Below are 12,491 nucleotides of genomic sequence, written 5' to 3'. Positions count from 1 at the left end.
TTGAGGATAAATAGGGAATTACACAGCCTGGATTGAGGATTCTCTGTTCCAGCCAGAACACTGTAGGACTTTTTAACCTCAGACAGCCTCCATGCTGTGGTATAGACAGGAGAAAGAGAGCAAAACTTGAGAAAATGAACAACCAAAAATATTGATGCCTCAGCTCTGGCTCTTCCAGACTCAGAAAAGAAATTGGAATTGTAGGTGAATGTTAAACAGGGCCATGCCAAAGGAATTCTTGGGCCAAAATGTTTCACCCAGTGGCCAGAGTGGCCTCATTGCCTGCAGAATTGTGCAGCCACAGCTTCAGCGGGGACCCAGGACCAAAACCTGATGACAACAGGATCTCCAACTGTTCCAGTCTGCCATCAAGTTCAAGCTTTGATAACCAAAAGAGCCTCGCAATGGATGAGCAGTGCTCGGTTATTACAGTGTGAAACTTGTTCAGTGGCACAGGAGGATTCAGAACTGAGGACAGGGGAAGGGTTTAACCCAGCCTCCTGTTTGAACAGCCCACAGAGGGGCTGGGAAGAAACCCAGCACTGCATTCAAGTGACACAGCTCCAGACCCAGCCTGGGGGAGATTCAGGAGACATTGCCTGGCCTGAGGCAGAAAATGTGTTTCTGGATGGCTCTTCAAGGGCAGCAGAAGGGAAAAGAGTTCCAAGACACGCTGTTATTGAGGAAAGGGAATCAGACAAAGCGCAGGTTACCCCCATGGTCAGCTCAACCAGCACAGCTGTGTGTGCTTGTAAGAGCCTGGCACTGAAATGCCCTGAGCAGGAAGGGTTCAATATCTTCTGGTGACACCATCTCACCTAACAGGGGGGCAAAAGCAATTCTGACTGCTCAGCAACCACTGGATCACTTACTAAGGCATTTCTAAAAGACATCATTCCAATAAAAGGGACTGTGGAAGCCATAGACTCAGAGAGCAGAACTAATTTTGCAGGAGAGTTCCTCCAGGGGGTTATGGCAGCTTTAGGAATACAAATGGGACCTCCAGAACCCCTGGCACCCCCAGAGCTCAGGCTGGGTACAAAGAATGAATGGGGATAAAAAGAAACACCTTTAGAAGCTGGGGATTAGATAGTAATAGTTTCAGCAAGTTTTAGAATGGATTTTCTCAGTGAAGATGGAGTCTCCAGCACCCTAACTTTTGGCTATTTATGGAGAAGGCACTGCACATAACAGCTGAGGCTTCCAAAGTGGCTCAAAGTGCAGATGTCTGTTTAGAATGGTGAAGGACATAGGTATGATTCACTAGTAACTTTCAAATACCTGCTCTAAAGCTGGAGTTACTCAAAGAAGAGAGAACTACTTCAACACTTGTAAAGAAGCACCATTTTTTCCAAATCTAATTTTCACATGTAGCTGAATTTTTCAAGAATTGTGTTTTTTATCATACTATGAGTGCAAAGCAATCTATAAGAAGTGTTTAAAAACAGATTGTTAACAGGAAAAAGTGATCAAAAGATCTATTTCCTCTTGTATTAACAATTGAAATATGACTGAAGAAGGGATCAACTCTGCAGTCCCCTGAACCAAACTCACAACTTCTTTAACAGCATGCTCAAAGTTTTCTATACTTCAAGCTTTCCTAGAAAATTCACTTTCTTAATTTCTCCTGTTTCTGTAGCCCCAGACCCTGTATAGTTTATACCAGCTGCATTCTACAGAAGGGATACCCAACTGAGGACACAAATTGCCTGCTGAATGGCCTTCTCTGACTCCATGCTGTTACTTTTGACCTCAGATGGCACAGAAAATGCTCTCCAGTTGACTTGCTTCCAAATGCCAAAAAACCCCAACGCCCAAACTTTTAAACATAAAACAGAAGGAAAGCTTAATTATTTGAGTTAAAATAGCTCTGCAAAACAGTTATTCACAAATATAGGAATAAAAGTGTTATAAAAGATGTGCCTCCTGATACATAAAGATATCCTGAAGAATGATTTTGTATTGTTTATATACATTCAAAATTAGTTTTCATCTTTTTTACTGAAAACTGCGTTTTCATAGACAAACAGAAATTTTTCCTATAACTGGATATCTGCCTGGCAGACATAAATGTTTCTGTCAAATTCACCATTCTGCCATGGATATCAGAAGACATCTTGGAGTGACAGGGACAGGGTTTTGCTTCCTTTATTAATGTTTCCATTCTTTGGTTCTCACGTGACCTGTGTCATTTCTGTATTTAAATTCAGAAGCTCTTGCCAGAATACTCTTTCAACTTTGTTTGTAGTCGCAATGCAAGAGGTCTGCAACTCTTGCTTTAATTTGGGACAGGATTTATTTCTTCTTGTAACTGAAGACTAATGACAGACATCACCTTCCTCATTTCTCCTGAAGTAATGCCTCAATTCTCTGTCTGGGTTAGCTGGCTAAATTATTTCCTTTCTAAATAGTCAGGTTCTGCTGTGTATAGAGAACTGTGACTTTCAGTGCTTAATATAAGCAAGCACTGAGAGGAGGGATGTACTGAGAAGACGATTTTCTGCGAGATACATATAATACCCTTTCTGCTCCATGTGTTCCTGCTGCAGCCTCAGTTGAGCTGCAGGTCCAGATTTTGATAAGGATTTAAAAAATGTTGGTCACCACTTAGGGTCGATTAGACTAGCAATGTCCAGAGGTTTAGAAATTGCATCCTGTAGAAAAGGAGTTTTTCCTCAAAAGCCTGTAAAATGTACAGGGTCACATAGACCAGAAACCTGATCTTTCCCTTATGTCAAAATGGCTCCTAGCTAAATTTCTGGGACCCTCTATGCTAAAATAAGAGAGGTTTGTCAAAGTAAAGCTAATAGTGGCAAAATTCCTTAGCCCAACAAATCAATTGAAATGTCAAGTGCAAATTAAGGATCAGAAAGGAGAGAAAGAAAATAAGAGGTAAAAATAGTCTAACAGAGGGTCCTGACTTAATCATATCAACAGCTGAAGTTAAAAGGTTAGCAGAGGTTGATCTGACTGTTAATGTTTTCTCATCATTTTGTTTATGAGAAAGAAGAAGGGAAGAAGCCTTCCATCCCTGGTATCAGGTTAAGTTCCTCTGCTTGAGTGGAACAACTCAGTACTCCAAATATAAAAGCTCCAAAGAAGCTCACACAAGGATGTTTGTCTCGAACTGTAATTGGAGTAGATCCATTTGTTTGTGTAATTGCCACCATGGTGGAAATCTGTGCTTCTCTATTTGTGCAACTGCAAATATTTTCTAGGAATGAACCATCTGAATTTTAATATCCCATAGATTCAGTGCAATACAGCATATTACAATATCTTGACCTTTTCAGTGTTCCATAAATTGATTGTCTGGTTGTTCCTGTCCCCCCTCGTTTACAGGCCTGGAAACCTTAGAAGAAGAGGTAACATGGCTATCTCTGAGTCGTATATTTTATATTTATCAGCATTTCCAGAATCACACTTCTAGTGTCTTGAAGGCTTGACAGAAGTTACATACTGTGTGCCTGAGGTGCAGTAGCATATAAAATCATGCCAGAAAAGGCAGGGATGAGTGCCACAGGCGGGCTCACAAGGTTCACCACAGGTGGTCCTGTTGAAGGTCACATTGGTTGACCAGCATTGTTATAAAATTGTGATCTCTCCAGTGAGTTATTCTGACAGCCAGATAAACCTCCAGCTAAATAAATATCATGGGCAACCTTCAACCAACCAAATGTAACTGTTTAAGTAATGTGCTTTTCCTAAGTAAATTAAAAAGCAGAGGGAAAAGGCTTCTGGTCTTTAAAGGATGCATAAAGCAGAAAATGAAAGATCTGAATATGAAAGGGAGAGAATCCTCTTAAAGCTGAGGATACAGTGGTAAGAAAAATTATTATTCATTTGCAGACATCACCTCAAACTGATGGACTAGTGAAAAGAAGATACAAATTTTAATAACTGCAAATGTTGGAGTAAGATGCAGAGAAAGAGCAATTGCCACTTTTTCATTGCTTGTCTTCCATCAAAGAAGGGAGAGGGGAAATTCACATTTGGTAGTGTTTATTACAATTATTATGCCCTCAAAAAAAAGAAAAAAAAAAAAAAGCCGCCAACCCCAAAATTATAGAACAAAACAGAAATGCTCTGAGGTGGCTCAAATTCTTCCTCTGAGACTAAATGCAGATATTTTTTCTCAAGATGCTTTTTCACTTCCAGATGTGCCTTCAGGTCCAACATGTGCCTTGAGGTAAATTCCTCTGCCTAGTGAGTGTGCAGCTGAAGAGGCTATTACTGTTTTGGTAGCTTCCTACAAGCATAGCTCAAGCCATCTCATCTGCCCCTTCCAGCAGCAGCAGAAAGAGGTGTTGAGGTGTTTTGTCTCAAGCGCTGAACAGAACAGGATGCAGATGACATGCATCACCTTTTGAAGTCTCACATCCAGTCTGGGGTAGGGGGAGTGCTGTGTGGCTGTGAGACAAACTACATAAGAGAGCCTGAAACACAAAAAAAGACTTCAGTTCCTTTCTTCTCTGCATCGGGGCCATGATGAGTTCCATGACCGGGCTGGGACGGCGGGCGGGGCTGGCCTGTGATGCGCTCTGGGCTCTGTGACAGCACAGGGGCCGTGTCACAATGGGGGCAACTATAAAAGGCCCCAGGCCGGTGCCGCTGCCCCAGTAGAGCCTCGGCAAGCGGTGAGTACACAGCAGAGGGGAGAGGGGGCTGGAGGAGGGCTGGGACAGGAGCGCCGGTCCCCGGGGCTGCCCCGTCTCCAGGGCCCAGCGCCGGGCGCAGCGCCTTGCTGGGGGCGCGGGGCGCGCGGGGCAGCGGTGCAGCCTTGCCAGCTGCCGGGGGCCCTTTCCTTCCTGCCACCACATCCCTGCTGCTCCTGCCCCTCACTGTCTCCATTCCGGCCCCACTGAGCCCCTCCTGTGTGTCCTCCTGCAGACCATGGCTTTACTGTCACTGCTGTTTGTGCTTGTGCAAAGCCTGATCCAGTACCCCCAGCCAGCTGGGGATGGGCTGGATGAGGCCACGCACCAGAGAATGCGGGAGCGTCAGGAGCTGCTGGACCGTGAGATGGCCCGGCTGATGCAGGAGCTGGAGCAGGGGCCCCTGCAGCAGCAGGATGAGGGCTGGGGAGCCATGCTCTTTGGTGCCCTGCAGCAGTGGCCATTCTGGGTTCTTGCTGGCATCCTGCTCCTCTTGGGCCTGTGGCTGGGCTGCAGGAGAAGGAGCTGTGAGGCCAGCAGCAGCAGCAGCAAGGACCAGAGCTCCTGCAAGACCTTGGGAGATGAGAGAATAACTGAACAGGAAGAAGACACCGCTGATCCAGAGGAAGGTGAAGAAGACAGAGATATGACTCTGGAGGCAGAAAACAGCGGCACTGAAGATGACAGAGAAGGCAGTCCTGTGGCTGCAGATGATGGCAACAAGGATGATGCCACTGAAGACAATTATGATGTGAAGATGAAGGAGGACAGCGATGTCAACAGTGGCAATTATGATGTGAAGGAAGACAGCGATGTCGACAATGGCTATCACTTAAAGAAAGAAGGACAGAGTGATGGGGATATGCCAGGAGACACTATCACTGAAGGAAATGAAGAAGAACCTGGCAATGTTGCTGGAAATAAAGAAGATCTAGAGAGGCAAATGAAGAAAAAAACAAGGATGTACAGGTGGACCAAGACAAGGACACTGGAAAGGAAGAAGGAGAAGGAAATGAAGAAAAAAACAATAGTGTTACTATAAAGGCAGGCAAAAACACTGATGTAAATGAAGGTGAAGACAATGTAGATGGAACAGAAGAATACATGGATGTGAAGGTGCAGGAAAGCAGATGTGCCAATGACCAAAGAAGTAAAGACTGGACTGGGCAGGAAGATAGCAATCAATGTGGGAATGAAATTGCCCATAGTGGTTTTCCTGCACTTGAGGAAGTAAATAAGGATGTGATAGCAGAAGATGGCAATGACAGAAACAAGGATGAATAACAGGCTGATGTGAATGTGGAGGGAAACAAGAATAATGATAGACAAGAAGAAGAACAAGGTAATGTGGCTGCCAGTGAAAAAGGTGGCAGTGATGGTGGCAGGGAAGAAAATGCCAGTGGTGGAATTGAAAACAGAGAAGACACCCAAGATGCTGGGAATGAGAAGGACATCCTTTTAGTGGATGGTATAGAGTGGCCTGTGGAGGACCTGGAGAGAGGCTGCTCAGTGACAGCTGAGCTGATGGAGAGCTTCACACGTGTCTTTGTGTACAGTGTGAGCAATAGCTTTGATCCGGTGCCTCGAGTAGCCATTGGGGTGGGCAGTGCCTTTGAGGGCTGGAGCCCCCATGAGTGGGATGGGGTGTACCGTGTCCTGGTCCCACTGAATCCCCCGCCAGGGCACACCTTCCACCTAGAGCCAAGCAGTGCAGGGCAGACGGCAGCAAGGACCTTCAGCGTCCGTGTGGAGCTGGTGTGCACGTATGAGAGCGAGCAGCTGGGCGAGAAGCTGTTGTGCCTCCTGCACCACTCGCAGGACGAGCTGCGGCGGAAGCAGCAGCGCAGCCTCCTGGAGACACTCTGCACCGGCTCCTACCTGGATGTGGAGAAAACCTCCCGCTGGTTCTTCCAGATGGTGAGATGCTCGTGGCTGCATGTGCCTCAGTCATACTCATGGCACTTGGTGTTTCAGCCCTGCAGCCGGTCCTGCCAATTCCAGCTGAGCAGAGGCAAGAGGACCCTGTCGGTGGAGATGCTTTTTGGGGTGTGCCAAGGGGACTCTGACATCTTTGTGGTCAACCAGCCCTTAGAGGCCCAGAAAGGCAACTCCGGTAACCTTGTGAGCAGTCAGCCCACCAAGGCCAACATCCTCACAGGAACAGCATGGCCTGAGACATTCGCTGTGGCGGAGGCAAAATTCTTCCAGCACATTGCCAGGCAGATACCATGTAAGAGGTTGCACCTGAAATACCTGCAGCTCTTCACATGCATGCTGAGCGGCACAGGTTTTTCCACCTCTAACTGGAAGACTCTGGTCATGCATGTGTTAAACATCTTACCACCGGTCTACTGGCGCAGGAAGGAATTTCCACTGCGGCTGTGGGACATCATGGCATACATGCAGCTCTGCCTGAAATGGAAACACCTGGACCATTTTGTTCTAGGCAACGAGAAGCTTCCTGCAGAGATCAGCTTGCCGCCAGCAATGCAAAAGGTTGAGCCACTCAACCTCTTTGAGTACCTGGCCCGAGATCCGGATGCCCACAGAAAGGCAATGGAGGCTTATGCTCAGCTGCACTTTCGCCTCTGGATGATGCTCTCCAACACTGAGAAGAATTCCCTGCACAAAGCTCTGATGGAGAAGTTCACAGCCGATTGCTGCGACGTCGACTCTTTGTGATTGTTGTATTTGTCCGTGGCAATCCTGAAGCTGCTTTCCTGCTCCTGTGAAAGGAAGATGGTGCAGCACATGGTTTCGTTGTGCAGACACTTCCGTGAGTGGCCTTGCCCTTCACCTTCCATTTGCAACAGTGCTGTTGCCTAAGTCAAGGAGGCAGAAACTGGCTCCACCTGCACATCCTCGCAGAAGAACAGTGAAGCTGATGGAGGTTGCTTGGAATACCTCGAAGACAGCAACCTAGCCTATTAGGGACTTAATGTAGTTATTTAGTGAGTTGTAGTTTTAATTAGACTTGTTTCTTAGCATTCATTCCAGAGGCCCTTTAGTGTTGGCAGTATATAACTATTTTGCAAAACTACCCTTAGTGTAGAGAAATAGAGTTTAGACTAGATTAGTTTAAACCCTTAGTTTAGAGAATTACCCTTAGTTTAGAGAATTCCCCCAGTTGCTTGTCTGCTTTTAAATAATACTTGAATATCTATGTTTGAGAAACTAATAAAAGAAGTTAAGTTTCTCAAATTGCCTGAAATGTGTCATTCTTTGTACGTAACCCTCTGTATCTTTGAGAATGTCCTTCCTATACCTCTATCTGAAATAGACTCTTTGCAAACAGAGATGTTGGATATATTAAGTATGCTGTCTCTTGAGCATTTCCATAGAAATGCTTGAAGTTTGAAGTGAAAATGCCCTGAAATGCCTGAAATTTTGCAGCAGAGTACTCCTGAACTTTTTTAGCAATCTTTGGAAAGATTGCTAAAGTTTTCTTTACACAGTCACTTTTACAACTCCTAGGGAACAATTTAGTCCTAAAAGATTGAGCTACCCTTCAGTAATAGCTGCCCTTCAGCAATATCTACATATATATGTGTGAAGAAATAATAAAAGGAGAAAAATTTCTCAAATTGCCTGAAATCTGTCCTTCTTTTTATTTGACCCACCATTTATAGCAGAAAACAAAACAGGTCCTGATAGATGCAGCTAATTAAAGGAAGAAGAAGAAGCTTCAACTTCTGAGTAAAAAACTACAAATGAACACAGTGATAGTTACAGCATGGTCACACTGTCTAGGTGTGCTCTAACCCTTGAGCTGTAGTGTAGCAAATTTGAGTAAAGTAGCAGTGTCTTCAAATAAACAATCTATTTTCCCTCCATATCCAAACTAAAGCTGTCAATGTACCTGCCATTAAAGCAGTTAGTCACTTACATGGGGCTGCAGGGTAAAACATTGCTTGATCTGCTCAAGTCCCCCAACTTTTTCTGTGGCATTTAAATCCTGAGAAGATATAAATAACCTATCTTTATCAATTTGGCTGATATTTAGCTTTGAGCAGCATACTAATTCATAGTAAGGAGCAAAGTGCAAGAAAAAACACTACAAACAGTAGAAATGAAAATAATATGCAGGAAAAGAAAGGCCAGTCATGAAGCAGGTGAGAGCAGCCACCCCACAGTTTCCTAAAGCCCACAAAGATTTGCTCTAGGTGGCCAATCAAGATTTTTGGTTCTTTGGCATATCTCAATTCTTCCTTGCTTCAGGTGCTCTGTACTTCTCACCTCCTTCCACCAAGGCAGAAATAGGCTGTAATAAGTACTTCAACCCAAATCCTCTCAGTCCCCAAGTATTAGTGAATTACTATCCAAAATAAAAAGGCTGCTTTAACCCCCAGCTTGCTCAATGACAGTGCCTTCAGTCTAAGGAGCAAGGTACACCCAGGAGGATTCACAGCAATGACACAAGGTTCAAATGTCGTCATGGGCAGTCAATCTTCGCTTTGTGCTCTGTGAAGCATGGCCAGTGGGCAGCGATTTAATCTCTTGAGTCACCCCTGGTTAAAAGTGCACTTGTTTCCTCTTCTTTTTTTGTCTTTCAAGGTCTTCCAAGCCAGAAGCAAGGCAGAAGCTCACAGAAATCTTGAGGTAAGAAGCAGTGTCCTTCCAAGGATTCTGACCTTGCTATGGCTCACATACGAAGCAAATCAGCCCTGCAAAATAGGACTTCTCTGCATTTTCCATGTGGATCAGAATATTCGAAAATAACTGGAAAGCTTGCTCTTTCAGAGCCATGCAGGGCTTAGGCAATTTTTTCCATTAATGTATATTGACACTACTTACCATTTCATTATCTGTTCTCCTTGTAAAATAAGTTGTGTAGCTCTGAATTTGATTTCTACTGCTTATGCTTATTATGGCAGCATGGTTATGTCACAGTGTTTCCAAGAGAAGAGATAATTGTAGAGAAAAAATTATGAGAACAATAGAAACTCCTAGGATGGACAAGCTCTCAGGCTCTGTTTCTTCAGTTCTGGAAATATTTATTATGATTACAGTGCATTAAAGACACAGAATTGTATGAGTATAGGGGAAAATACCCATAAGTACTTTTGTCACCATCTTTAAAAAGCCATTTAAAGTCATCACCATTCAACTCAAACTCTTTAAAATGTTGGTTTGCATATTTTAATTGTTGCTGGCAAGGAAAGTTTAGTGCTCATAATTTTTCTGTAAGGCTGCATCCTGACCACAGCTCATATAATCAATTTTCAGGCTCCTCATAATGTTTTCCTGAAGTATCCAAAGAAAAGAAATGCACCTCATACAGAAATTATGTGAAATACAATCTGACATCAAAATGACCTGAGGTACTGTTATTCCCTAGAAATGAAATAAAATTTAAAACAACATAAAATACTTAAAGTATAGAAATGTTTCTGTATCTGGCAGGGCAAAGTAGCACAACCATCCCAGGAGGTTTGTTCTCATTTTCATTATCACTACTGTATAGTCCACACTTCAGAAAAAATAGCTCTGTAAATTTTGGTTTTGTAGTTTTTAGCTTTAAACAATTCCAGAAAAATTGGGGGACAAAGTGGGGAGTGTTTATTTTTTATTCAGTCTTTTCAGTGGTTATTTTCTTCAGTCCATTATCCTACTGTGGCTACATTATGTTCTTATGCTCAACTTTCCAGATTTGACTACGTGTACTTAAAAACAACAGCAGAGGATTTTTTTATTAAAAGCATTAAAAACAACCACTTGAACCATGAGCCATTTTACCCAGCTCTGATACTGAATTTCTTTCCTTTGTCAGCTCTATACATATGTCAGAGATTGAGGATTTTTCTTTTTATGCACAAACTCTGTACAGTAATTGCATCTTCTATGGAACATCAAGTCTTTTGGCAAAAAGACCATTGTACTGAAGGAATACTTGGTTATATAACGGGGAGATATAATCCAGAATAAGTGCATGGCCCATGCAATAGTGACTGATATCTCAACATGTCAGAGTAAATGACGGAATTTAATTGTTAAACTTTTTCAACATGGAAAAAAATCCCACTGACAGTGATTGCTGTTGGTTTGATCTGCATCTTGGCAAACCCCCAGATTTTTAGTTAAGCAAAAACAAGAACAAAAAATTTAGTTTCCCCTGCAAATATTTAAGGATTTTTACTGCTCACAGAATACTGGAAAGTGACAACAAAAAAAAAGAGAGAAAAAAAAAAAAAAAGTGAGAGACACCTGCTTCTGTTAGTGTCTCCTGCTTGCAAGTTTGTTACTCACACCATTGGAGGCAGGAGAGAATGAGCACCTGTCCCCAGGCTGAGGAACTTGTATGGCACTGCACAGTCCCTATCTCTGCACAGTGAGAAGGATGGCTGGGGCTGAAAAAAGCCCCATTCTACTTTTTGAGGAAGAAAGGAAGGCAGCTGCAATAGTTTTAGGAGTGGGTGACAGCTGAAAGTATGTCTTGTGAAGATGCTCTTTGATGAATGTACAGCATACGTGGAGGAAAAATAAGAGTTTGCCAAGTGCAGACATCTATTCTCTTATAGCTAAAGCTGCTTTGATCTCAACCTGACAAGCCGTGTGTATATTATACCACTGAAACCACTTTAGTCTTTTCAACTCAAAAACCAAATAGCCCAGGGACCTAAATGCGGGATGACCACACTCCAGCACGGTGTGGGTGGAGGGAGGCAGAGATCTCTGAAGGTTGTTCTTGGGGAAAAAGGTTTATTGGGGGTGTAGGAAGGTCCGAGCCTCGTGCTCTCAGGTGTAGCACGTGGCCGGGTTTAAGAGGGCAGGGGAGGGGAGAGACAAAAGGAGGGTTTAGGAGAGGGGAAGCCCCAGGGGGGGAGGGAGAGGTTCTAAGAGGGGAGGAAGTTCTAAGAGAGGGGAGAGGTTCCAAGAGCGGGAAGAGGTTCCAAGTGGCCGCATGGCTTCTCGGAGCCCCCTTTTCAGGGGCTCCTAGGTGGGCTGGGATAAGGCATGGGCCAATAGGGTTACAGACGCTGATGTTTTAGGGGCAGGTACAGAGGTGTGGGATGAGCCACACATCTTCTGGGGGGTGAGATGGAACAGTCCATTTCACTCCAGGATTCATCCAAGGACAGAAGTGACATCCGGCTAGCTGGGAGAACTTTTCTCATCCTAGCTGTATTATTTATGAACAATCATATCTATCTATCATCTGCAACACTCTGAGTTGGATGCACTAGAGCAATACTATCAAGAGTTTCTCAGGAGCTCTAAGCAACAAAGCAGCCTTTACTGGGAAATTTAGAAAATCAGTGAAACTTTGGCAAACGTTTTAATATGGCATTCAATCAACAAAAAAAACTTCTCAAAGCATTGACTTGGCCCATTCAACTTCACAAACTCTAAGGCTGTTGAATTTTAAGTTAATCAATATTGGCAAGAGTACAGAAATAGAAGAGGTAGATACAAAAAGAGAGAACAATAAGATACAGAGAAGCACACACTCAGCTACCAACTCCTGGTAGCAATGTCCAGATGGAAATTCCAAGAGGAGGTAGGGTCAAGATGTGTGCTTGCCTTGTGGTCAGCCTTAAATACCCCTTGGTCTTCCTGGGCCCTTCCCCAGGTGGGACCTGGGGTCATTTGGTCACTCAGGAGCAGGGCTGGGGCTCCAGAGGTGGCTGTGGAGCATTGCCTGTGCTGTGCCAGGGACTGGCAGACACTGCTGGGCTGGGATAGAGGCTCTGGGGGGATTGGGGTTCCAGGGCAGGGCAGTGCTGGGGTTCCAGGGCAGGGCAAGGCTGGACCTGCCCCTTCCTCCCTCACACATGAAATGTTTCCAGCCAACAATCTCCTCCAGTCTTTCACAGCAGTCAACATTGGAGGTGAAAT

At 44.3% G+C, this 12,491-nt stretch overlaps 2 protein-coding genes across 2 annotated transcripts in view; one reads left to right on the top strand and one right to left on the bottom strand.

Annotated features, from left to right (window-relative positions):
• Positions 1–12,491, bottom strand: part of LOC146767175 (uncharacterized) — a 31,709-nt gene that overhangs the window by 17,002 nt on the left and 2,216 nt on the right. The window contains 5 exon segments of the mRNA XM_085582344.1: positions 4,379–4,410; positions 4,945–5,165; positions 5,229–5,486; positions 6,194–6,350; positions 6,794–6,968. Coding sequence (XP_085438470.1) covers positions 4,379–4,410; positions 4,945–5,165; positions 5,229–5,486; positions 6,194–6,350; positions 6,794–6,968 — 843 coding nt within the window.
• On the top strand, positions 3,395–6,170 carry LOC146767176 (uncharacterized). The gene has a single exon (XM_085581194.1). The coding sequence runs from the start codon at positions 4,894–4,896 to the stop codon at positions 5,695–5,697; it is 804 nt and encodes a 267-aa protein (XP_085437320.1). The 5' UTR covers positions 3,395–4,893; the 3' UTR covers positions 5,698–6,170.

This window comes from Lonchura striata, chromosome 5, assembly GCF_050655825.1.
Source record: "Lonchura striata isolate lonStrDom1 chromosome 5, ASM5065582v1, whole genome shotgun sequence".
Lineage (NCBI taxonomy): Eukaryota > Metazoa > Chordata > Aves > Passeriformes > Estrildidae > Lonchura > Lonchura striata.
The sequence above is the reverse complement of the archived record's forward strand: the minus strand, read 5'-3'. Positions and strand labels throughout refer to the sequence as shown.

What these genes read in the sequence shown, in the direction of transcription:
- LOC146767176 (XM_085581194.1), top strand. Translation starts at nt 4,894, where the DNA reads ATGGCTTTACTGTCACTGCTGTTTGTGCTTGTGCAAAGCCTGATCCAG.